At 38.0% G+C, this 27,735-nt stretch overlaps 1 protein-coding gene across 1 annotated transcript; it reads right to left on the minus strand.

Annotated features, from left to right (window-relative positions):
* Positions 1 to 9,933: 9,933 nt before the first annotated feature.
* On the minus strand, positions 9,934 to 23,499 carry LOC122724427. Its single transcript, XM_043959383.1, has 8 exons — positions 23,457 to 23,499; positions 21,698 to 21,865; positions 19,936 to 19,949; positions 19,666 to 19,854; positions 14,394 to 14,999; positions 12,909 to 13,041; positions 11,794 to 12,869; positions 9,934 to 11,199 (listed from the first exon to the last, which is right to left on the minus strand). The coding sequence occupies exons 1-8, from the start codon at positions 23,497 to 23,499 to the stop codon at positions 9,934 to 9,936; spliced, it is 3,495 nt and encodes a 1,164-aa protein (XP_043815318.1).
* Positions 23,500 to 27,735: the final 4,236 nt, after the last annotated feature.

Here is a 27,735-nt window from a genome sequence, read left to right on the forward strand (position 1 = left end):
GATCAATCCAAACAACCGAAGTGGATCCATCTCTTCAACTAGACCTTTCTTATATTGATTTCTCTTTTATTTTAATTATTTGCTCATTTAATTGCTTTCAGTAGTTTGCTAATCAAATCAATTTCAAACCCCCCCAATTTACTTTTACTGCAATTTATTTTTATTCCGCTTTCAGTTACTTGCTTTCAATTTCTCATCCAGTTAAGTTTCTTGGTCTTGTTGAGAAGAATTGATAATTATTCAACTCTCTGTGGATACGATCTTTTACCACTATCTGCAGTAGTGATATTGTTGATAACCGGAAATGTTATTTTTTACCAGTTTCGACAACCGCTCGTCAAAAAGTGTTCATATCTCTGAACTTCTTCTTCTTCTTCTTCTTCTTTTCTTTTCTTTTTCTTTCAGTTTGCGAAATTTTTTTTCTTTTTTTCCTTTCTGATAAAGCATAATTTAGCCACATTTTTATTATATTTATCATTGCTTATTTACACATTTTTTAGCTTAATTTATGGTTTTTACTTTATTTTTACAAAAAAGAAAGAAATTGGAAAACTAGAGAAAAAAGTGCAGAAAATGACAGAAAAGTGATTGGGTCAGTGATTTGCCCAAATCACTGCCCAAATCAAGCAGAAACAAAGAGCTGAAAACTGGACTGATTCACAAGAAGCGATCGGGGCAGCGATCTGCCCAACTCACCGCCCCGATCACACTGACAGCAGGAATTGACAGCAGAAGCGGAAAAAGAGCAGAAAATCCAAATTCAAAGAAAAGAAGTCGAAATCCACTTCAAACACCACAAGATCAGTCCCAAAAGCCACGCCCTTAACTTAGAGAGTTCCATTCTCAATAAAATACAAAGTCCAAAGACGAATCAAAGACTACAAAGAAGACTAAATCAAATTAAGATTTCAAAACCCTAATCAAATTGGAATTGGAATTCTCCAGCTATATAAGGGCAGCATCCAAACCAGCAAAGGGGCATCACATCTTCTCTGCACTGCAGAATCACAGCAGCAAGTCTGCAACAGCCTCTCCATCTTCCTTCTTTCTTTTGTGATTTTGTCCATCATGAGTGGCTAAATTCCACCTTTTCTAGTTGAAATTGGGGAAATTCAGATTTGTGATGAATTGGGAGATTTAAAACTCCATTATTAAACTCTTATTTGCTTTCAATATTTATGCAACTAGATCTTTCTATAATTATTGCTTTGCTTTTAGAATCAATTAAGGCCTGTTGCTTTTAATTTCTTGAGTAATATATTGTTTGAATAATTTAGGTCCGTAATTGCTTAGATTGTTTAAATACAAGTATAATCAGTTGCACAATCTAAACTTGACCACGCGGTTGGCAAGGTTAGAGTTGGGTTTCTCTAAGTCCTAATGCAGTTAACAGTTGTTCGATGCTAAAAGCCCCAAGGACATTCCTTGGCAACTTATTAACTAGAGTTTGATTAACGAATGTTTCCTAATCAAACTAAAACTAAGGAGGAATTTGGATTGTGAGAAGCATCTTCCACATCCTAAACTAACTTATTGAAATAAATAAGAGTATCAAAAAGATCAATGATAAATTCTAAACAAACTGAAATAGATCCATTATTCAACTAGAATTCTTCTCCTATTGAAATTCTCATCTATTTAAATTATTGCTTTCTCTTGCTATTTAGTTTTAATCATCAAAACAAAACCCCCCTCTTTTAATTTCTTGTTATTTACTTGTCCAAGTCATTATTAGGAAAATTCGTAGTGTCAAATCTCTATGGTTCGACCCTATTGCCACTATCTACAAGTTAATTGTTGATTGTTTAATAGGTTTATTTTTTACGGCTTCGACAACCGCTATCACTTTCAGTTTTTTTTAACGATTTTTTCTCCTTATTTCTTTCAGTTTTTGCATTTTTCTCCTTTCAGTTTTCATTCAGTTTTTGCTTTCAATAACACACACAACCACAATCTTCTTCTTTTTGATTTACTCTACTCAAACTGATAGACTATGTTGGATGAGCTTTCTTTCCATGACTCCATTGATGTGATGACTCTTTAAACTTATGTTGAATCAATTGCAGTGAGTTAAATTCATGTTTGAGAATTACCTTTTGAATTGAATCTTTGAGCTTGCCATGGTGAAAAATGTATTGATGACACTCATTAGAGAGAATGAACTAAAATTTGTGTGAATGAACTTAACATGACTTGATTTAGCAATTGGTGTTGATTTGTCCAATGCATTGATTAAAGAAATTCAACAAAGGCTTAGACTTCATAAGCACAATTGAAAACTATTCCAATGGTTGAAAGACTATGAACAGAGCTAGTAGCCACTTGGACAGGTGACCAACTGAGTAACTGGGGGTGGGTATCACCAATATATACCTTCACGTCAAAAGGTTGGTGACTTTTTCAAGCAAGATTAAAGTGCAAAAGGCTGAATAAAGAACTTCAAGGTAAGGGCAAATCACTCTAAAAGCTAGAAAAAGTCTTAACTAAACAGAACATATGCATGTGTAATCTCTCTCTTGAGTAAAACAAATCCTAGCCATGCTAAGTAAAGGAAAACAAGGAAAGAAGGTGAGTAATCTTCATGCATATATTCTTCACTGCAATGATTCAAAATAGGTGTCTTGAGTAAGAGCTTAAGTGGAAATAAGGATCAAGTAGCAAAGAGAGCTTGTTTGACTATGTTTATTTGCTTGGGGACAAGCAAAAGGCTAGGTGTGAGGGTATTTAATAGAGCATATTTTAGTCCACTTTATCATTATGTTCTTGATGTTTATTTGCATCTTTTCTGCCTAATTTTGTGGTTGTAATCATGTTTTGCAGATATTAGGGGCAAAGAGACAATCTGGAGAAAATACCCTTAAAACTGCCTCAAATGGATCAAAGGAGAGCAAGTCTGCCAAGTTGAAATCAAGTGAAGCTAAATAAGGAAAGTTCTAAATAAGGAAAGTGGCAAATAAGGAAAGAACATTCAGCCAAAGTAATTTGAAATTCAAATTTCAAATCTTCAAGTAGCCACCTCCTTATTCAACAAGCCAAATCTCAAGTTGCCATAAATGAAGTGCCAAATAAGAAAAGTATTTTGAATTTCAAATCTTCAAGATTCATATTCAAATTTTGAATTTCAAAATCCAGCTTATTAAGGAAGCTAAATCCAAAGATCACATGCTTGCCACCTCATGCTTTGCACATTCAAAATTCAAATTGCAAAGAGAGGCTCCACCTTCCTTATTTGTGCATGGGCGGCAAAGAATGTGTGAAGGGCAGCAACTTAATTCTTGGGCAGCCTTTTGAAAGCATATGGGCAGCCAAGAGACACTTGGGCAGCAAGTAAGTGAAGGGCAGCCTCACACTTTGCACATATGGACTAAGCCACACGCCTCACTCTTCACATGTGCATAGGTGGCATGGAGACTCATGTGCATGGGCAGCCACTCAAGATGCACGTGGATAGCAACTTGAAGACCTAGGGCAAACGCTTAAACTCACATATAAGAGCCCCTTAAGTGGCCGGCCAAGACACAACTTCCCATTCTCCATTGAAGGTTCGGCGCACAAAGGCTCTCCACCACTCCATCTTCGGTTCCTCTTCTTCTTTTGCTCTTTTCTTTTTATTTTTTGGTTTTTGTTTCAGCCATGAGTGGCTGAAACCTTTTATTCTAGTTTAAAATTGATTGAAACTAAGGTTGTTTTATGGATTGTGAGATCTGAACACACATTGTTTGTCTTTTGGTTATTCAATATTCATACAGTTCATGCTTGAAATCTATTATTACTTTGTTGTTTTGATGAAATTGGCCACTTGATTCTTGATTGCAAGGTAATTAATTGTTAGTTTGGATAATTTTAAGTCCATAATTGCTTGAATTGCTCAAACATAAGAACACTTGGTGTAACAACTAAGGAATTGTATGATCCAGCAACATCTCATGCGTTTGAGTAGTTAGGATTAGATCTCTCTCTTTCTTCATGCAATTAACAATTATTTGATGCCTAAGGCCCAAGGACGTTCCTTGGTAATTTGTTAATTAGTAATTAATTAGAGGACGTTCCCTAATTGGTTTAATCATAAGGAGAGACATGGTGGTGAGCAGTGTTTTCCATCTCCATAACTAATCTATTGAATCAATCAAATGAATATAAGTTTCAATGATAAATCCAAACAACCGAAGTGGATCCAACTCTTCAACTAGACCTATCTCATATTGAATTTTCCTTTTATTTTTCATATTCTGCTTATTTAATTGTTTTCAGTAGTTACTAATCAAATCAATCTCAAAACCCCCCATTTTACTTTTACTGCACTTTATTTTTATTATGCTTTCAGTTACTTGCTTTCAGTTGCACTTTTAGTTAATTCTCTTGGTCTTGTTGAGAAAAATAGATAAATTTTCAATTCTCTGTGGATTCGATCCTTTACCACTATCTGCAGTAGTAACATTGTAGATAACCGGAAAGGTTATTTTTGACTCGCTTCGACAACCGCGAGTCAAAAATTTATTTGATAGAGTATAATTTAGTCCATATTATCATGATGCTATTAATGTTAATTTATATTATTTCTGCCTAATTTTGTGATTTTAATCTTATTTTGTAGAAAATGGTGTAAAGAGACATTTTGGAGAAAATACCCTTAAAACTGCCTTAATTGGAGCAAAGGAGAGCAAGTTTGCCAAGTTGAAATCAAGTGAAGCTAAATAAGGAAAGTGCTAAATAAGGAAAGTGGAAAATAAGGAAAGTACATTCAGCCAAAGCAATTTGAAATTCAAATTTCAAACATTCAAGAAGCCTTTTCCTTATTCAAGAAGCCAAATCTCAAGTTGCCATGAATGAAGAGCCAAATAAGGAAAGTATTTTGAATTTCAAATCTTCAAGATTCATATTCAAATTTTGAATTTCAAAATCCAGCTTATTAAGGAAGCTAAATCCAAAGATCACATGCTTGCCACCTCATGCTTTGCACATTCAAAATTCAAATTGCAAAGAGAGGCTCCACTTCCTTATTTGTGCATGGGCGGCAAAGAATGTGTGAGGGGCAGCAACTTGATTCTTGGGCAGCCTTTTGAAAGCATATGGGCAGCCAAGAGACACTTGGGCAGCAAGTAAGTGAAGGGCAGCCCCACACTTTGCACAAAAGGACCAAGCCACACGCCTCACTCTTCACATGTGCATAGGTGGCGTGGAGACACATGCACATGGGCAGCAGCTCAAGAATCACGTGGACAGCAACTTGAAGACCTAGGGCAAACACCTAAACTCCTATATAAGAGCCCCTTAAGTGGCCGGCCACAAAGAGACAACTCTCTCCAATTATCTTCAAGGTTCGGTACAAGGAAGACTTCAATTCTACATATCTTCGGTCCATCCTTTCTTCTTTCTTTTCTTTTATTTTCTGTTTTGGTTCAGCCATGAGAGGCTAAAACCTTTTATTCTAGTTGAAGATTGGTTGAAACTTTGGTTGTTTTATGGATTGTGAGATCTGAACATAAGTTGTTTATCTTTTGGTTATTCAATATGTTGTCCCTTGAGGCAACCCAAGAGGGGGGGGTGAATTGGGTTTATAAAAAATTTAATGGCAAAGACAAGAAATTAGAAGAGAATAGGGAAGAGAAAAATCAACACAATGATTTATAGAGGTTCAGCTATCCAAGCCTACGTCCTCTCCTCAAGGTCCACTTGAGAGTTCAACTCCACTATCAAATCTTCTTTGGGTGAAGATCAAAACCCTTACAATCTTAGAGCAAGCCTTTGCTCTTTACAAATCTCTTTTTCCACTCAAGAGCAAATCTTTGCTCAATGCCACACTCACAACAACAGAATCTCTCAATCAACCTTTACTCACTCAGAAAAGCCAATCAATTACAACTCAAAACAAGCTTTCAAGAAATCAATGCTTTGGCTCAAGGTTTTGAGAGAGAGAGAATGAAAAATGCTGTAATCTCAATAAATATTTGCTTAGATGGTTGTTGTAACCTCTTCACATCAAAAGCAAGTTGTATTTATAGTTCTATCATAAATATGGCCGTTGGGGATGCATTAAATGCAAATAGAGCCGTTTTTGTTCAGAAATAACCGTTATACCATGCCCAGAAAAACTCAGGTTCGGCGGCCTAAGCTTAGAGTTCGGCGGCCGAACCATTTGAGGTGAAGAAACTATTCCTTTAAAAAAGAACATTCGGCGGCCTAAAGTCAGAGTTCGGCGGCCGAACTTGGGTGACTTTCGTCTCTGTTCCTCTCTTTCGGAAGCCGAACTTTAGGCTTCGGAGGCAGACCCAAAACACACTTTCGGCGGCCAAAGGTTAAATGTTCGGCGGCCGAAAGTGTGGGACTTTCGTCTCTGTCCCTCACTTTCGGAAGCCGAAGGTTACACTTTGGGGGCTGGTAGAAGAACCCACTTTCGGCGGCCGAAAGTCAATGTTCGGCGGCCGAACATAGGGGACTTTCGTTTCTGTCCCTGACTTTCGGAAGCCGAAGGTTGTGTTTAGGGGGCATAAAAAATCCTTCTTTAAAACTTTGAAAAAACATAACTTAGGCTACAAAAATCCATTTTTCAATCCGTTTGAATTTTTATAACCTATATTTTTAGAACTTTCATTTTGATGAAAAATAATTTCAAAATCACTTCTTTTGGAAAATTTCATTTTGATCCCTGAAAGTCAAGTACTTAGAAAAATTGGCCATATCTAAAAGAACTTTTAGAAAAGAAGGAACCTTGAGCCATCACAATCAATTACTTGAAATTCACAATGAATAGAATATAACAAAGCATAAACAAAAATAATTTATTATCCCTTTCTTGTGGTATGCTTCCATATTTGGCACTTTTCACTTTTGTGACTGAAGCAATATCATTTGTTTCAATAAGGGACCTGCAAGCTCAATACAAACACTCTTGGAAATAATTAGTAGCACACCAATTGTTTATTAATCATCAAAACAAGGATTAGGACATTTAGGTCCAACAATCTCCCCCTTTTTGATGATGACAAACAATTGGTAATCAATAAAATAATAATCATAGGTGTAGTGTGTGCATTTTAAAAATTACTCCCCCTTAATGTGCTCCCCTTGTCAAAAATACTTTATGCCATATTTAAAATGTGAGAAGGCACATAAGGGAGGTTTTGACTCAATGCAATGAGATGCAATGGATGGATCCTATATGAATGAATGAGTTCCAACAAAAAATGCATCTCAAGAAGAGTTATAGTTATACACAATAATCATGAGTCAAATAGATATCACAATGTATCAAAATCCATAAAACCAAAAGAGTTAAACTAATATAGCCAATATCCAAATCCAAAACATCAAATATATACATATATGATACCATTATACCTATTCTCCCCCTTTTGACATCATCAAAAACAAAAAATATCACAATAACAAAAAAGGGGAAAACAGAAGATCACTGAGGAGGCTGAGGAGGTGGCACTCCAGATGACTGCTGAATAAGGTGCAAAATCTGGCTCTGCTGCTCGATCAGGGTCTGCTGCTGGTCTGTAAGTCGTGCTAGCTGCTGCTCCATCTGAGTCTGGCGATCAGATATCTGAGTCTGGTGATCAGACATCTGAGCCTAGCGATCAAACATCTGAGCAACCTGCAACTCCAGACGACCCATGGCATCATACAGATCAGATGCAGTCCGAGAAGATGTACCCTGCTCGGTGGACCGCCCGGTACTAGTATCGCCTCTGGGAGCTCACTCTGTCTCAAGGTCAGCAGGGGAAACATCATCTGACTCCTCATCAGAACCATCATGTGCCTGTGCTGCTGCATGTGCTGCTCTGCGAGCTGCAAAATCTCTCCTAGAATTATAAAATTCATTGCCTCTCCTAGTCAAACCCATGTGGTGGAGGGTAGCCTCAGTATAGGGGATGTACTCACTAGACAATGGTAAGGCAGACTCTGTGCCTGGGTCAACCCCTAGGGCTCGGAGGAGAAGAGTAAGATGACGGCCAAAGGGGAGACAACCTCGACTCAGCCTAAGGGAGTCTGCTATAGAGTGAATCATAATATGTGGCAGGTTAAGGGTTCGACCCTCTAGCAGACAAGACACTACAAACATGTCAGAGTAGGAGAGTGCAGTCCTATGACCCGATCTAGGGAGAACCTCATAGGTGACTATGTGGTGAACAACTTTAGGGAGAGTGTTGAGGTCACAGGCCTTAAGCCTAGAGGGCTCCTCACGATCTACGTCTCCTGAAATGACCCTAGTCTGGTGAAGGGAAGAGACCTCACCAGTGATCCACTTATGAGTGGTGGATACAACAGCCCCAGAGTTGGGGATACCTAGGTGACGAGCAATGATGTCAGGAGTGAGGTAAACCCTCTGACCATTTACAAAACTGACTAGGTGAGGGGGAGTGTGATGGGTGAAGGTGTGTAGGTTTGCATAGAACTCCCTAACAATCCTAGGATGGGTGTCAGATGGAGTGATAAGAAGGTGCTCCCATCCCTGAACAATGAAGGGCTGTAGGAAACCCTGAGTACGAAAAAGCTGAATGCTGTTGGGATGAACTGTTCTCCCAGGATGAACAAACCTGAGAGAAAAAGGCTGAAAAGCAGGATCACCCTCTCGAACTACAGGGAACTCAAAGGGTGGAGAATCAGGAGGGTCTGGGGAGGGAGACCTAGGAGGCTCAGACTGCCTACTAGACTGACCTCTAAAGTACGGGTGTCTACGGGCTGTGGTTTTTCTACCCATTTTACCCAACCAACAGCTACAGAGGCAAATGATAAAAACAGAAAAGATACCCATAAGCAACACACTACCACAAACTCAACCCATAATCACAATCACAACCAATAAGCATCATAGTCTCATATTCAAAAACCAGTATATATATATATACCCAGCTAACAAAGAGCAACAAAAAAATGGGCAGAGTATATGTATATAACCAGCTACTTGTTGTCCAGCTGACAGAGAGGAAAAGATAGGCAGTTTAAAATAAATATAAACACAGCTATCAATAACCCAGCTAATCAGTTACTGCAAAATGCCCACATTCAAAAATAGAAATAATAATCAGTTACTGCACCATGACCATTAACAAAATCAAACAAATCAACCCAGCTAACAGCATGTATAAGAAAATATACTCAGCAGAATTTTTTTTTTTTTTTTAAAAAATACCAACAGAGTTTATATTCACCCAGATATCAAAAAGGAATATAAAGAGAGCTAACAGAAAATTAATCAGGCAGTGTGTATACAAATACCCAGCTAACAGAGAGAAACAAAACAAACAGAAAAAAAAATCCAGCAGATTTTAAATACTCATATCAACAAAACTCAATAAAATCACAACCCTAAAGATCAAATCAACAGAAAATAATAAACAAAAATAAAGAAAAATAGAGAGAGAAAACAAAACTTACCCAAATGGAAAAAGCTTGAAATGGGTTCTTTGTGGAGAAAAGAAACTGTTTTTGTGCGTTTGAGTGAAGAGAAGGAAGAAAAATGGAGGTTTTGGGGGGAAAAGAGGCTCAAAAAGGCAGGTTTTTGAGAAGGAGACGAAGGGAGCGTCGGGGAGAGAGAGAGAGCTTCGGCGAGAGGGAGAGGGCGCGCGAGGAAGACGATGAGCTGTCGCGGGGGCTTTTAAGGCACGCGCAGTTTCGGCGGCCGAACTAATCTTCGGCGGCCGAATCTGGGAAGGTTTAGGAGGCCGAAATTAATCTTCGGCGGCCGAACTTCATAATGTTCGGCGGTCGAATAAAATGTTAGGCGGCCGAAAAGAAAGAAAAGAAAACAGACAAAAAAAAATAAAATTCCCGCTTTTCATATTGCCCTTGAAATTGAAGGTTAGGGGGCCGAAAGTGCCTCCGAACCTAGAATTTTTGGGCTTCCCCTCCCCCTTTGTGTTTAAAAAGAAATAAAACTATATCAAACAATTTTGACAGCTTTAAAAAATACACAAAAACATACACTCAACAACCACCATCTAGCATTCCCAATTCCCTTTTAATGAAGTTAAATCTTTCTTCATTTAAAGGTTTAGTGAAAATATCAGCTAGTTGGTTGTTTGTATCCACAAACTCAAGAACAACATCACCATTTAACACATGATCACGAATGAAATGATGTCTAATGTCAATATGCTTAGTTCTAGAATATTGAATGGGGTTCTTGGTTAGATTGATTGCACTTGTATTATCACATTTAATAGGAATGTGATCAAGAGATACTTCAAAATCTCTTAATTGTTGTTTAATCCAAAGGACTTGACTACAACAGAGACCCGCCGCCACATATTCGGCTTCGGCGGTTGATAGTGCAACCGAATTTTGTTTCTTGCTACACCAAGAAACAAGAGATTGTCCTAGAAGTTGACAAGTACCCGAGGTACTCTTCCTATCAAGAATGCTTCCGGCAAAGTCGGCATCCGAGTAGGAACATAAACTAAAGGATGAACTTCTAGGATACCATAACTCCAAATGCAATGTGCCATGTAAATATCTAAGAATGCGTTTAACGGCATGCAAATGAGACTCTTTAGGACATGATTGAAAACGTGCACATAAACATACGGAAAACATGATATCCGATCTAGATGCGGTGAGATATAAAAGGCTTCCGATCATACCTCTATAGAGCTTTTCATCAATAGACTTACCCTTTTCATCCTTGTCAAGCTTGGTGTTTGTGCTCATTGGAGTTCTACTTGGCTTGCTACTCTCCATTCCAAACCTTTTGATTAGCTCCTTTGTGTATTTGGCTTGGTTGATGAAGATGCCATCCTTAGCTTGTTTGATTTGAAGCCCAAGGAAGAATTTGAGTTCTCCCATCATGCTCATCTCAAACTCACTTTTCATAACTTTTGAAAACTCTTCACACAAACACACATTAGTAGCACCAAATATAATATCATCAACATATATTTGCACTACAAGGATGTCATTTTCATGATTTTTGACAAAAAGAGTTGTATCCACTTTGCCTTTTGAAAAACCATTTTGCAAAAGAAAATTACTTAGTCTTTCATACCAAGCTCTAGGAGCTTGTTTTAAACCATATAAAGCTCTAGACAATTTAAAAACATGATTTGGAAAGGCATGATTTTCAAACCCCGGAGGTTGCTCAATATAAACCTCCTCCTCAATAAAACCATTTAAAAAGGCACTTTTCACATCCATTTGAAAGAGATTAAAATTCATGTATGATGCATATGCAAGCAAGATTCTAATGGCTTCTAATCTAGCTACGGGAGCAAAAGTTTCATCATAGTCTATGCCCTCCTCTTGGTTATAGCCTTTAGCTACCAACCTAGCTTTGTTTCTAATGATATTGCCATCTTCATCAAGCTTATTTCTAAACACCCATTTGGTGCCTATGGTGGGGTGATGTTTTGGTCTAGACACTAAGGTCCAAACCTTGTTCCTTTCAAATTGGTTGAGTTCTTCTTGCATAGCAAGAACCCAACTCTCATCACCAATAGCCTCATCTATAGATTTAGGCTCTATATGAGATATGAATGCAATGTTATTACATACATGTCTAAGAGAGGATCTAGTAGTTACCCCTTGTGATGTATCACCAATTATTTGATCCTTGGGGTGATCCTTCTTGTATGCCCAATCCTTTGGCAAGTCATGTTGGACTCCTTGACTTTGTGTAATTTGCATTTGTTGCTCTTGAAGTCCAACTTCATCTTCCTTTGCCTCTATTGAAACCTCCTTGGGTTGATTTTGATCTCCATGAGGTTGAGGATCTTCAATGGTCAACTCATCAAGGTTACCTACAAGATCATCATCACAAGATACCTCCTTTCTAGGAGCAAAGGGATTAGATTCATCAAAAACAACATGCATTGACTCTTCAACTATCAAGGTTCTTTTATTGAATACTCTATATGATTTACTAGATATAGAGTATCCTAAGAAGATACCTTCATCGGTTTTGGAGTCAAATTTGCCTAGATTATCCTTATTGTTTAATATGAAGCATTTACAACCAAAAACTCTAAAATGACTAACTCTAGGTTTCCTTCCATTCCAAAGCTCATAAGGAGTCTTATTTAAGAGAGGTCTAATTAAAACTCTATTTGAAACATAACAAGCCGTATTTATGGCTTCCGCCCAAAAATAAGTAGGTAAATTGTACTCTCTTAACATAGTCCTCCCCATATCTAAAAGAGTTCTATTTTTTCTTTCAACAACACCATTTTGTTGGGGAGTCCTAGGAGATGAAAAATTATGAGTGATCCCTAACTTATTGCAAAAAGTTTCAAATTTTTCATTTTCAAATTCTCTACCATGATCACTCCTTATAGAAGAAATTTGAAAACCCTTTTCATTTTGAACTTTCTTTGTAAAACTTTTAAAAGCATCAAAACAATCATCCTTATGAGCAAGGAACACAACCCAAGTATATCTAGAGTAGTCATCAACTATAACAAACCCATAATGCATGCCACCAAGACTAGCTACTCTAGTTGGACCAAATAAATCCATATGCAAGAGTTGCAAAGGTCTAGAAGAGATTACCTTATTAATAGTTTTAAAGGAACTCTTAACTTGCTTACCCATTTGACATGCATCACATACTTTGTCCTTTTCATATTTGATCTTTGGAAGACCATCAACTAGCTCATCTTTGCTCAAATTTTTGAGGAGATCCATGCTAGCATGAGAAAGCCTTCTATGCCAAATCCAAGAGTTATCACTAATAGACACAAAGCACTTCATATCTTGGTTAGTCATAGCTTGTAAGTCAATAAGATAAATATTCTCAACTCTTTCACCAACAAACAATATTTTGTTATCCGACATTCTAGACACAAAACATGATTTTGGTTCAAAGATAACTCTAGAACCTTTATCACATAATTGACTCACACTTAACAAATTATGCTTCAAACCATCAACTAATAGAACTTTATCAAGAATAGGAGAGTTTTCCTTACCGACTTTACCTATACCAACAATTTTACCTTTTCCATTGTCTCCAAAGGTTACTTGTCCACTTCCGTCTTTCTTTTCAAGAGAGATGAAGTGATTTGAGTTTCCGGTCATGTGCCTTGAACATCCACTATCTAGATACCATTTGCTTTCAATTTTTGAGGATTTCAAGCACACCTAAAAGAAAGAATTCAAACACTTTTAGGTACCCAAATGTACTTGGGTCCTTGGGGGTTAGTCATTCCACTATCCAATTTCCATATGCTACCATATCCAAGATGCAATTTTCTAATAGAGCACTTATAGTTGGTATGACCAAACTTGCCACAATAGTGACAATGACCATTGAACCTTCTTACTCTAGGTCCATAGGTGAGTGAGTATGTTTGAGTTCTCATGTGGCCATTTCTTCTTTGCTTATTAAAAGCATGTGAGCAAGAGATATGATTGGAGTGGTGATTTTGTGAACTATAAGTGTGTGTTCTATAATGATCATTTCTCTTATATGCAACTTGCCTAGGTGTGTGTCTTATATGAGTGTTATAACTAGTGGATTGGTGTACATGTGCATTCCTTGTAGGTGCATTCCTCATAGACATATCACTACTAGAAACTTTAGGCATATTTCCATTTGAGCTAGAAACCTTAGGTTCATGTGAGTTGGTAGCTTTAACAAAAACGGTTTTAGAAAAGTTTGCTTGAGTTGATTTATCATAGCCAAGGCCATACTTGATGCTAGGAGACCTTTGAGAGTCTAAAATCTCATCAAGCTTGTCCTTGCCTTTTAAAAATTTTGAAAGAGAATTTTTTAACTCAAGGATTTCATTTTTCAAATTTTTATTTTCTAGTGAGAGCTCATCTAAGGATTTTTGTAAAGAATCATTTGAGGGTAAAAGTTCCTTAGGTGAGTTCTCACTTTCCTTTTTAAAGCTAGCTAACTCACATTTCAAAATTTTATTTTTCCTATGACTCTTTTCAAGCTCATCATTCATCAATTTTAAAGCACCTACAAGTTCATCATATGAAAACTCAACATCATCATCATTTAAAGTAAAGTCATCAAGAGTAGTTACCTCATCGGAGCTTTCCTCTAGAGCCATGAAGCACATGTTGGCAATTTCATCACCAACCTCCTCTTCTTCGGAATCACTTGACTCATCCCATGTTGCTTTGAAGGCCTTCTTCTTGAACTTCTTGATAGGCTTCTTCAACTTGGGACAATCCACTTTGTAGTGACCCGGCTTATTACATTCATAGCAAATGACTACTTCCTTTTTGCTTGATTCACCCTTTTCCTTTCTAAAATTCTTCCTTGGGATGAACCTTTTATTTTGGAGAAGCAACTTCCTTATTCTCCTAGTTACCAAAGCCAATTCTTCCTCACTTATCTCTTCTTCTTCCTCACTAGTATCTTCGGAGGCTACCCTTAGAGCAATGTTCTTTTTCATCTTGCTAGGTTCCTCCACTTGCTCTCTCTTTAGAGTCATCTCATAGTCAATGAGATTCCCCAAGAGTTCATCCAATTGCACTTTGGTCAAGTCTTTGGCATCCTTTAAGGAAGTTACCTTTGGTAGCCATTCTTTAGGTAGACATCTAAGGATTTTCTTCACCAACTCTTCATTTGTGAATGTCTTCCCAAGAGATTTCATCCCTCCTATGATCTCAATGAACCTATCATACATTTGGCTAATAGTTTCATCGGATTTCATCTTGAACAACTCATATTGATAGATGAGGGATTCCATCTTGTTTTCCTTGACTTGATTGGTACCTTCATGAGTGACAACCAAAGCATCCCAAATTTCCTTGGCGGTGGACTTCATGCATACTTTGTTGTACTCACTTCTACTAAGAGCACAAAACAAGATGTGAATGGCTTTGTCATTGAGAGCTACCCTTCTCTTCTCTAGCTCACTCCATTCACTCTTAGGTTTTTGCTCTTGGTTTCCATCAATGAATCTTGTGGGAAAGAAAGGCCCATTCTCTACAATGTCCCACAAATCAACTCCTTCCGATTTAAGGAAATAATACATTCTATTTTTCCAATATAGAAAGTCATTTCCATCAAAGAAAGGTGGTCTCACAACCGATTGACCTTCTTGAGAATTGAGGGCTGCCATTTGATCTTTACTCCAAGATAATTATATCTTCAAGAAAGGGAGACTTAGCTCTGATACCACTTGTTGTCCCTTGAGGCAACCCAAGAGGGGGGGGGTGAATTGGGTTTATAAAAAATTTAATGGCAAAGACAAGAAATTAGAAGAGAATAGGGAAGAGAAAAATCAACACAATGATTTATAGAGGTTCAGCTATCCAAGCCTACGTCCTCTCCTCAAGGTCCACTTGAGAGTTCAACTCCACTATCAAATCTTCTTTGGGTGAAGATCAAAACCCTTACAATCTTAGAGCAAGCCTTTGCTCTTTACAAATCTCTTTTTCCACTCAAGAGCAAATCTTTGCTCAATGCCACACTCACAACAATAGAATCTCTCAATCAACCTTTACTCACTCAGAAAAGCCAATCAATTACAACTCAAAACAAGCTTTCAAGAAATCAATGCTTTGGCTCAAGGTTTTGAGAGAGAGAGAATGAAAAATGCTGTAATCTCAATAAATATTTGCTTAGATGGTTGTTGTAACCTCTTCACATCAAAAGCAAGTTGTATTTATAGTTCTATCATAAATATGGCCGTTGGGGATGCATTAAATGCAAATAGAGCCGTTTTTGTTCAGAAATAACCGTTATACCGTGCCCAGAAAAACTCAGGTTCGGCGGCCTAAGCTTAGAGTTCGGCGGCCGAACCATTTGAGGTGAAGAAACTATTCCTTTAAAAAAGAACTTTCGGCGGCCTAAAGTCAGAGTTCGGCGGCCGAACTTGGGTGACTTTCGTCTTTGTTCCTCTCTTTCGGAAGCCAAACTTTAGGCTTCGGAGGCAGACCCAAAACACACTTTCGGCGGCCGAAGGTTAAATGTTCGGCGGCTGAAAGTGTGGGACTTTCGTCTCTGTCCCTCACTTTCGGAAGCCGAAGGTTACACTTTGGGGGCTGGTTGAAGAACCCACTTTCGGCGGCCAAAAGTCAATGTTCGGCGGTCGAACATAGGGGACTTTCGTTTCTGTCCCTGACTTTCGGAAGCCGAAGGTTGTGTTTAGGGGGCACAAAAAATCATTCTTTAAAACTTTGAAAAAACATAACTTAGGCTACAAAAATCCATTTTTCAATCCGTTTGAATTTTTATAACCTATATTTTTAGAACTTTCATTTTGATGAAAAATAATTTCAAAATCACTTCTTTTGGAAAATTTCATTTTGATCCCTGAAAGTCAAGTACTTAGAAAAATTGGCCATATCTAAAAGAACTTTTAGAAAAGAAGGAACCTTGAGCCATCACAATCACTTACTTGAAATTCACAATGAATAGAATATAACAAAGCATAAACAAAAATAATTTATTATCCCTTTCTTGTGGTATGCTTCCATATTTGGCACTTTTCACTTTTGTGACTGAAGCAATATCATTTGTTTCAATAAGGGACCTGCAAGCTCAATACAAACACTCTTGGAAATAATTAGTAGCACACCAATTGTTTATTAATCATCAAAACAAGGATTAGGACATTTAGGTCCAACACAATATTTATACAATTTCATGCTTGATTCCATTATTGCTTTGTTATTATGATCAATGTGGCCACTTGATTTTTGATTGCAAGGTAATATATTGTTAGTTTGAATAATTTTGAGTCCGTAATTGCTTGGATTGTTCAAACACAATAACACTTGGTGTAAAAACTAAGGAAATTATATGATCTAGCAACATCTCCATGCGTTTGGGTAGCTAGGATTGGATCTCTCTATTTCTTAATGCAATTGACAGTTGTTTTGAAGCCTAAGGCCCAAGGACGTTCCTTGGCAACTTGTTGATTAGTAATTAATTAAAGGATGTTCCCTAATTGGTTTATGATTAAGGAGAGACATGGTGGTGAGAAGCGTCTTCCATCTCCATAACTAATCTATTGAATCTATCAAGGGAAACTCAGTATCAATGATCAATCCCAACAACTGAAGTGGATCCAACTCTTCAACTAGAACTTTCTCATATTTGATTTCTCTTTATTTCTTTTTACTATTTGCTTCTTTTATTGCTTTCAGTTTTAGGTCTCTTAAATCAATCTCAAAAGCCCCCCCATTTTACTTTCAGTTTATTTACTTTCAGTTTATCTCGTTTTCAGTTTATTTCTCTTTCAGTTTATTTTTCTTTCAGTTTATTCTCTTGGCCTTGACAAGGAAAATAGGTAAGTTCTCAATTCCATGTGGATTCGATCCTTTCACCACTATCTACAGTTGTAAGATTGTTGATAACCAGAAAGGTTACACTATTTCTGCTTAATTTTGTAGTTTTAATCATGTTTTGCATATATTAGGTGTAAAGAGACAATATGGAGAAAATGCCCCTAAAACTGCCTTAATTGGAGCAAAGGAGAGCAAGCCTGCTAAGTTGAAATCAAGTGAAACTAAATAAGGAAAGTGCTAAATAAGGAAAGTAGCAAATAAGGAAAGTGGCAAATAAGGAAAGTACATTTAGCCAAAGCAATTTGAAATTCAAATTTCAAACATTCAAGAAGCCTTTGCCGTATTCAAGAAGCCAAATCTCAAGTTGCCATAAATCAAGAGCCAAATAAGGTATTTTGAATTTCAAATCTTCAAGATTCATATTCAAATTTTGAATTTCAAAATCCAGCTTATTAAGGAAGCTAAATCCAAAGATCACATGCTTGCCAACTCATGCTTTGCACATTCAAAATTCAAATTGCAAAGAGAGGCTCCACCTTCCTTATTTGTGCATGGATGGCAAAGAATGTGTGAAGGGCAGCAACTTGATTCTTGGGCAGCCTTTTGAAAGCATATGGGCAGCCAAGAGACACTTGGACAGCAAGTAAGAAAAGGGCAGCCCCACACTTTGCACATAAGGACCAAGTCACACGCATCACTCTTCACATGTGCATAGGTGGCATGGAGACACATGCACATGGGCAGCAGCTCAAGAACCACATGGACAGTAACTTGAAGACCTAGGGCAAACAACTAAATTCCTATATAAGAGCTCCTTAAGTGGCCGACCACAACTCTCTCCAATTATCTTCAAGGTTCGGCGCAAGGAAGACTTCAATTCTTCATATCTTTGGTCCATCTTCCCTTTTTCTTTTTCTTTTTATTTTCTGTTTTGTTTCAGCCATGAGAGGCTGAAACCTTTTATTCTAGTTGAAGATTGGTTGAAACTTTGGTTGTTTTATGGATTGTGAGATCTAAACATAAGTTGTCTATCTTTTGGTTATTCAATATTTATATAATTTCATGCTTGATTCCATTATTGCTTTGTTATTATGATCAATGTGGCCACTTAATTTTTGATTGCAAGGTAATATATTGTTAGTTTGAATAATTTTGAGTCCGTAATTGCTTGGATTGTTCAAACACAAGAACACTTGGTGTAAAAACTAAGGAAATTGTATGATCTAGCAACATCTCCATGTGTTTGGATAGCTAGGATTGGATCTCTCTATTTCTTAATGCAATTGATAGTTGTTTTGATGCCTAAGGCCCAAGGACGTTCCTCGGCAACTTGTTGATTAGTAATTAATTAGAGGACGTTCCTTAATTGGTTTATGATTAAGGAGAGACATGGTGGTGAGAAGCGTCTTCCATCTCCATAACTAATCTATTGAATTTATCAAGGGAAACCAAGTGTCAATGATCAATCCCAACAACTGAAGTGGATCCAACTCTTCAACTAAGACTTTCTCATATTTGATTTCTCTTTATTTCTTTTTACTATTTGCTTCTTTTATTGCTTTCAGTTTTAGATCTCTTGAATCAATCTCAAAAGTCCCCCCCATTTTACTTTCAGTTTATTTGCTTTCAGTTTATCTCGTTTTCAGTTTATTTCTCTTTCAGTTTATTTTTCTTTCAGTTTATTCTCTTGGCCTTGACAAGGAAAATAGGTAAATTCTCAATTCTCTGTGGATTAGATCCTTTACCACTATCTGCAATAGTAATATTGTTGATAACCGGAAAGGTTATTTTTTACCGGTTTCGACAACCGCAAGTCAGAGACCAAGTTAAAGTAGGATTCCAAGTCCTAATTGAATTAGGACTCTCCACCTATAAAAGGGACAACACCAAAACCAGCAAGGGGGAATGGAATTAACTGCAGAAATTCAGCAAGCAACACAGCAGCTCTCTTCTTCTACTTTTCTTCTTTCTTTTTTGTGTATTTTTGTCCACCATAAGTGGCTAAACATCTTCTTTTCTAATTGAAGTTGGGAAATTTCAGTTTTGTGATGAATTGGGAGATTTAAAACTCCATTGTTAAGTTTCTATTTTTCAATATTTATGCAACTTGTTCTTCATGCTATTATTGCTTTGTTATTAGAATCAATTAAGGCCAATTGCTTTTAATTGTACAAGTGATAAATTGTTAGTTTAAATAATTTAGGTCCATAATTGCTTAGATTGTTTGAACACAAGCATACTTGATTGCGTAATCTAAACTTGACTACGCGGTTGTGATAGAGCCATTTTTAGACCCATTTTCTATATTGATATTTATGCTAATTTACACATTTTTTGCCTAATTTTGTGGTTTTGATCTTATTTTGCAGAAAATGGAGTAAAATAGTAATTTGGCAAAAATGGTCTTAAATCTGCCCAAAAGAGAGCAAAACTGCACAAGCATGGTTTACCCAAATTGTTTGCCCAAACCAGAGTTGAAACTGAAATGGAAGAGGAATAATCTGCTGTTTGACCAGACTGTTTGCCCAAATAGACTGGACAAACGAGCCAACAGGGCGGAAGCAGTGCGCAGGCAACAGGGAAAACAGACTGTTTACCCGAGCTGTTTGCCCAAACAACGTCGGGCAAATAGCACCAGCAACCAGAAAACCAGCAGATCTGCAGAATTTGAAGACCAAGTCAACACGAGTCTTTTTGCACTCCACTCACGTGGGACAGCTCAGAAACACCTAATTATACCTCAGCACTCTCTCCTACATATTTAGGAAGCCAAGAATCAAAAAGACAGAATTGCCTTCCAAGAATTCAAGACTAAATAGGAAAAAGAGTCCATCTCATTAAGAAACCCTAAGGCAGCCTCTTCAGCTATAAAAGGGCATGCAAACCAACAAAGAGATTATCCTTGGATCATCTTTGGATCAAGAACCACTTCGGGAGAAGCTGCACCAGCAGCGGCCCCACACCAGCAGGCCCCCCGGCCATTCTTTCTTTGTTTTCTTGATTTATTTCTTTTCTTTTATGTTAGTTTCAGCCATGAGTGGCTGAAACCCTTTTTCTAGTTGAAGAATAAGGTGAAACTTTAGTTGTTTATGGATTGGGAGATCTGAATCTATATGTTCTTCTTTTATTAGTCAGCATTTATGCAATTTTATGCTTAAAGTTATTATTGCTTTGTTGTTTTGATCAAATTGGCCACTTGATTCTTGATTGCAAGGTAATTGATTGTTAGTTGGGATTATTTTTAGTCCGTAATTGCTGAAAATATTCTGACCTAAGAATACTTGGTGTAAAAATCAAGGAATTGCATAATCTAGCAATATCGCCAAGCTTTTGGGTAGCAAGAATTAGGTCTCTCTATCTCTTAATGCAATTGACAGTTGTTTGTTGCCTAAGGCCCAAGGACGTTCCTTGACAACTTGTCGATTAGTGATTAATTAGAGGACGTTCCCTAATTAATCTATGCTTAAGGAGGGATTTTGTTGGTGAGAAGCGTCTTCCACTTCCATAACTAATTTATTGAATCAAATAAAAGAATCTTTGTGTCAATGATCAATCCCAACAACTAAAGTGGATCCAACTCTTCAACTAGGCTTTTCTTATTATTGATTTCCCTTTATTTTATTATTTGATTTACACTATTGCTTTTAATCCTAGTTTAGACACTAAACCTCAAAACCGCCCTTTTTATATTATTGTCTTTTATTTACTTGGTCTTAACAAGAAAAATAAGTAAGTATCAATTCCATGTGGATTCGATCCTTTTGCCACTATCTACAGTTGTAAAATTGTTGATAACCAAAAAGGTTATTTTTGACCGGCCTCGACAACCGCGAGTCAGGTTGGCAAGGTTAGAATTAGGTTTCTCTAAGTCTTAATGCAGTTAATAGTTGAAAGTAAAAAACCCCAAGGACGTTCCTTTGGCAACTTGTTAACTAGTGTTTGATTAGCGAATGTTTCCTAATCGAACTAAAACTAAGGAGGAATTTGGTTGTGAGAAGCGTCTTCCACAACCTAAACTAATTTATTGAAATAAATAAGGGTATCAAAGAATTAATGATCAATTCTAAAGAACTGAAATAGAACCATACTTCAACTAGAGTCTTTCTCCCATTGATTTACTCATCTTTTTAATTATTGCTTTCTTTTACTTAGTTTTAATTCTAATCTACTATCATCTCAAACAAACCTCCCTCTTTTTATTTTTATTATTTATTTGTCCAAGTCATTATTAGGAAGATCCGTAGTGTCAAATCCCTGTGGTTCGACCCTATTGCCACTATCTACAGTTTTTAATTGTTGATTGAAAATAGGTTTATTTTTTACGGCTTCGACAACCGCTATCAAAAATTGGCACCGTTGCCGGGGATTTGATTTAAACTAACGTATTTTTCCTTTATGACCAGGGCTAGCCGTAAAGAAACTCTTCTTTACGATCCGGAGATAGAACACACTGCCAAGAGCTTAAGGAAGCAAGCAAACTTGAGGAACCAAGCCTCCAAACCATCTTCATCAGCAACAGCAACGAATCTGGTGTCTACCATTCGATCTGCCGCTGAGCCATCTGATAAAACTGCTACTGCCCCTGCTGCAGAATTTATTGCACCAGCTGGTACACCTACTGCTGCACCTGCTACTGCTGCATTTGAACCAGAAAAAGAATTCGAGGTTGCTGCAGAAAATCAAACAATGGTAGAACCACTTGCTGCATATGAAGAAGTTGAAGCAGAAGCTGAAAACGTGCCCATCCGTGCACCACAACCACGGGAGAGAACACTCCGCGAGCTAGCTGTACCAGCAGGAGATCAAGCACCCTTTTGCATTGCCTATCCCCCATTGACAGCACCCTTTGAATTAAAGACAGGCCTGATCCATCTCCTTCCCAAATTTAGAGGCCTAGAAAATAAGGATCCCCACAAGCATTTGAAGGAATTCCACATTGTATGCTCAACCATGAGACCCCAAGGTATTTCAGAATAGCATGTTAAACTTAGAGCCTTCCCTTTTTCCCTTGATGACTATGCCAAAGATTGGCTATTCTACTTGCCACCCGGATCCATCACATCATGGGCTGGTATGGTAAGAGCATTTTCTTAAGCAAATTCTTTCCAACATCAAAAGCCATTGGCATCCGTCGAGAAATAAGTGGTATAAGGCAAAAGCATTCTGAATGCTTATATGAGTACTGGGAGAGGTTCAAAAGGTTATGCACAAGCTGCCCTCAGCATGATATTTCTGACAAATCTCTCATTGAATATTTCTATGGAGGTTTGCTACCTTCAGAAAGAAAATTTATTAATGCAGCATGTAGAGGATCAATTGAAGACAAATCACCTCAGGAAATAAGGAATTTAATTTCCACCATGGCAGTAGCCTCTCAGCAATTTGGAAACCAAGAACAGCCACAAAGAAGGGTGAATGAGGTGAGTACATCCACTTTAGCATCTCAAATCTATGATCTCACCAATGTTGTCCGTAGCCTTATTGTGGGTCAAGTCCAGCAAATTCAGCATCCCAAGCCATATGGAATATGTGCAAACATAAACCATCCAACTGATCTATGTCCTTTCCTCCAAGAAGAGGACTGATATAGCCAAATTTAGACCCATTTTCTATATTGTTATTTATGTTAATTTACATATTTTCTGTCTAATTTTGTGGTTTTGATCTTATTTTGCAGAAAATAGAGTAAAATGGTAATTTGGCAAAAATGGCCTTAAATCTGCCCAAAAGAGGGCAAAAGGGAACAAGCATGGTTTGCCCAATTTGTTTGCCCAAACCAAAGTGAAGTTGAAATGAAGAGAAGAATGAATTGCTGACTGACCAGGTTGTTTGCCCAAGCAAACTTGGAAACAGTGGAGCAAGGCAGAAACAGTGCACAGACAGCAGGCAAGACAGCCTATCAGCCCGTGCCGTTTGCCCGCACAACCTAGGCAAACAAAGGAACAACACGCAGACAACAGAGATGACATACAGCTTGCCCAGTCTGTTTGCCCACACAACTCGGGCAAACAGCACCAGCAACCAGCAGACAGCAGATTCGCCAAACTTGGAGACCAAGTCATCAAGAGTCCTTTTTCACTCCAACCATGTGGGACAGCTCAGCAACTCATTAATACACCTCAGCAGTCTCTCCTACATAATTAGGAAGCCAAATATCAAAAAGACACAAATGCCCTCCATGAGTTCAAATAGGAAAAGGATTCCCATCTCAACAAGGAAACCTAGGGCAGCCTCTTCAAGCTATAAAAGGGCATGCAAACCAGCAAAGAAATTATCTTTGGAGCATCTTTTGATCATCGACATCTTTGGCAGGAACTTCTCCAGCAGTCGTGCGCCCCTAGCCGGCCCTTCCTCTTCTTTTCTTGCTTTCTTTCTTCTCTTTTATGTTTATTTCAGCCATGAGTGGCTGAAACCCTAATTTCTAATTGAAGATTAGGTAAAACTATAGTTGTTTATGGATTGGGAGATCTGAATATATTATGTTAATCTTTTATTTATTAATATTTATGCAATTTGGTGCTTAATTCTATTGTTGCTTTGTTATTTCTATCAATAGGGCCCATTGATTCTTGATTGCAAAGTGATAATTTGTTAGTTTGGATAGTTTGAAGTCTGTAATTGCTTGAATTATTCAAACACAAGTAACCCTTGGTGTAAAAACCTAGGAAATTGCATAATCTAGCAATATCACCATACGTTTGGGTAGCTAGAATTAGGTCTCTCTATTTCTTAATGCAATTAACAGTTGTTAGATGCCAAAGGCCCAAGGACATTCCTTGGCAACTTGTTGATTAGTGGTTAATTAGAGGACATTCCCTAATTAACCTATGCTTAAGGAGGGATATGGAGGTGAGAAGCGTCTTCCACCTTAATAACTAATTTATTGAGTCAAATAAAAGGATATAAGCATCAATGATCAATCCCAACAACCAAAGTGGATCCAACTCTTCAACTAGGCTTTTTCTCATTATTGAATTCTCTTTACTTAATTATTTGCTTTACTTTGCTATTTTTAATTCTAGTTTAGTCATCAAACCTCAAAACCCCCCAATTTACTTTTATTGTCTATTGGGAAAATAAGTAAGTATCAATTCCCTGTGGATTCGATCCTTTTGCCACTATCTACAGTTGTAAAATTGTGGATAACCAAAAAGGATATTTTTGATCGACTTCGACAACCGCACAGTCAAAAAATTGGCACCGTTGTCGGGGAACTGATTTAACTAATTTATTTTTCTTTCATGACCAGGTCTGGACGCAAAGATACTCTACTTTACGATCCATAAATTGAGCGTACAGCCAAGCAACTAAGGAAGCAAGCCAATCTGAGGAGCTAAGCCTCAAGGCCATCCTCATCAACAGTTGCTGTTGTCCAAGAGACAGCAACTACTGTCAGAAATCCAGAAATTGCTGCTGAAATGCCTTTTGCCCCAACTGAACCAGAACCTGCTGAAATTGCTGAACCAGCACAGCCCCCTGCTGAAACAGAATCACCAACTGCAAACACAACACAGCCCACTGCTGTGTTTGCCCAAACAGCTGCTGATATGGCAGATTACAACATGCAACATGCTGCCCCTCACCAAAGACCAGCAGAACCTGCTGTATATGCCGAAATTCAACCAGAAAATCAAGCATTAAGGGCACCAATTCCAAGGGAAAGAACTCTAAGGGAGTTGGCAGCCCCTATAGGTGACCAAGCACCTCTTTGCATAGCCTATCCGCACTTGACAACCCCTTTCGAGTTGAAAATAGGTTTGATACACCTCCTACCCAAATTCAGAGCTTTGAAGAATGAAGATCCTCATAAACACTTGAAGGAATTTCACATAGTATGTTCTACCATGAGGCCGCAAGGCATATCCGAAGAACATGTGAAATTAAGAGCATTCTCATTCTCCCTTGATGATTATGCCAAAGATTGGCTATTCTACCTACCACCTGGATCAATCACATCTTGGGATGGTATGGTAAGAGCTTTTCTGAATAAATATTTTCTAGCCTCTAAAGCATAAGAAGGGAGATTAGTGGCATCAAGCAAAAAGAGACTGAAGATTTGTATGACTATTGGGAAAGATTCAAGAGACTATGCACAAGCTGTCCACAACATGACATCTCAGATAAATCACTCATAGAATACTTCTATGGTGGTTTGCTACCATCCGAAAGAAAATTCATTGATGTACATGTGGAGGTTCAATTGAAGATAGAACACCTCAAGCAATTAGAGATATGATTTCAACACTTGCAGTCGCATCTAGACAATATGGAGATGAAAGGCAACTGTCAAAGAGAGTTAATGAGGTAAGTACATCTTCTCTCACTTCTCAAATTTCTGAACTAACCTCTGCTGTGAGAAGTCTTGTTATAGGTCAATCCCAACAAGCTCAACAAATTCAGCAAATTAGGCCATGTGGGATATGTGCACATGTGGGAGACCCAACTTATCAATGTCCCACTCTTCAAGAGGATGACCAGCAAGTAAATGCCATTGGAGGATTCACTGGACAGCCAAGACATAATCCATACTCCAACACTTACAATCCAGGTTGGAGGGACCATCCCAACTTCAACTATGCTAGGGCTAACAACTACCAAAATTATCAAAGGAATCCAGCCCAAGCAGCACCTCAAAGCTCCAACATGCACCTTGAGGAGATGATGAAGTCATTGGCGAACACTGTGCAAAGTCTCCAACAGCAAATGGGTCAAATTGCCACCTCCGTGAGCAAACTTGAATCTCGAGGAAAATTGCCATCCCAGACCGAGGCAAATCCCAAGCAAAATGTAAGTGCCATAATGCTAAGAAGTGGGAAAGAACTTCAAGATGTCAAGGCTGATGATAGAGGTTCAGAATTGCCAAGGAATCTAGCTAAAGAAAAACTACCAGAAACCAAGATAAAGTGTTGTTTGCCCAGACAGACTGGGCAAACAAGCAGACAGAATGCAAAAAGGGACAATCTGCCCCAGCAGACAGAGCATTGTTTGCCCAGACAGACTGGGCAAACAAGCAGACAGAATGCAGAAAGGGACAATCTGCCCCAGCAGACAGAGCATTGTTTGCCCAGACAGACTGGGCAACCAACACCAACATACCAGCAGCAGAATATGAACCAGCAGTCAAGCTTCAAAATTCCTCCTCCCTTTCCAAAAAGGTTTGAAAAATCACAAAAATAAAAGGAAGAAAAAGAGATCCTTGATACCTTTAGGAAAGTGGAAATTAACATACCCTTGCTTGATGCGGTTAAACAAATACCAAGTATGCAAAATTCTTGAAAGAGTTGTGTACAAACCGAAGGAAGCTTGCTGAAAAAGAAAAAGTGAGCGTGGGAAAGGTAGTTACTACTGTCATTAAGAGAAAACTACCAGCCAAGTGCAAAGATCGAGGGACGTTTGCCATTTCTTGCAAAATTGGCAATGTTGGCATCAAGAAAGCCATGTGTGACTTAGGTGCATCAATTAATGTTATGCCTCTTTCTATTTATAACTCTTTGAATGCAGGTGCACTTAAGGACACTAGAGTGGTGATCCAATTGGCTGATAGATCCGTGGTATATCCCAAAGGCGTTCTTGAAGACGTTCTTGTCCAAGTAGATCAACTTGTCTTCCTAGCAGATTTTTATGTGATTGATATGGAGGAAGACAATAGCAACACCACCTCTGACATATTGCTTGGACGACCCTTCTTGAGCACGGCCAGAACTAAAATTGATGTGCATGATGGCACATTAACCATGGAATTTGAGGGGGAAGTAATAAAATTCAATGTTTATGATCCGTGGGGGTATTTGATAGAGCATAATTTAGGCCATTTTATCATGATGTTATTGAGGTTAATTTACACTTTTTCTGCCTAATTTTGTAATTTTGATATTATCTTGCAGAAAATGGTGTCAAGAGACAATTTGGAGAAAATACCCCTAAAACTGCCTTAAATGGAGCAAAGGAGAGCAAGCTTGCCAAGTTGCATTCAAGTGAAGCTAAATAAGGAAAGTACATTCAGCCAAAGCAATTTGAAATTCAAATTTCAAATCCTCAAGGAGCATTTTCCTTATTCAAGAAGCCAAATCTCAAGTTGCCATAAAAGGAGAGCCAAATAAGGAAAGTATTTTGAAGATTCAATTCTCCAAGATTCACATTCAAATTTTGAATTTCAAAATCCAGCTTATTAAAGAAGCTAAATCCAAAGATCACATGCTTGCCACCTCATTCCTTGCACATTCAAATTTCAAATTTCAAATTGCAAAGAAAGGTTTCACCTCATTGATTGCAAAGATATGGGCGGCAAGAATAATGTGAAGGGCAACTTGGGCAGCATCTTGAAGACACTTGGGCAGCAAGTAAAGGCTAGGGCAGCAAGCAACTTGAAGACACGCCACTCCTTGCACATGAAGACCAAGCCACACGCCTCCCACCTCATCACTTCACATAGGCGGCAAGACATGGGCAGCACTTGGGCAGCCACTTGAAGACCTAGGGCAGCACCTCAATTCTATTTAAACATCTCTTCAATTGCCGCACATCCGCTCTCCAGATTGA

The sequence above is a fragment of the Manihot esculenta genome, chromosome 8 (assembly GCF_001659605.2).
Source record: "Manihot esculenta cultivar AM560-2 chromosome 8, M.esculenta_v8, whole genome shotgun sequence".
Classification (NCBI taxonomy): Eukaryota; Viridiplantae; Streptophyta; class Magnoliopsida; order Malpighiales; family Euphorbiaceae; genus Manihot; species Manihot esculenta.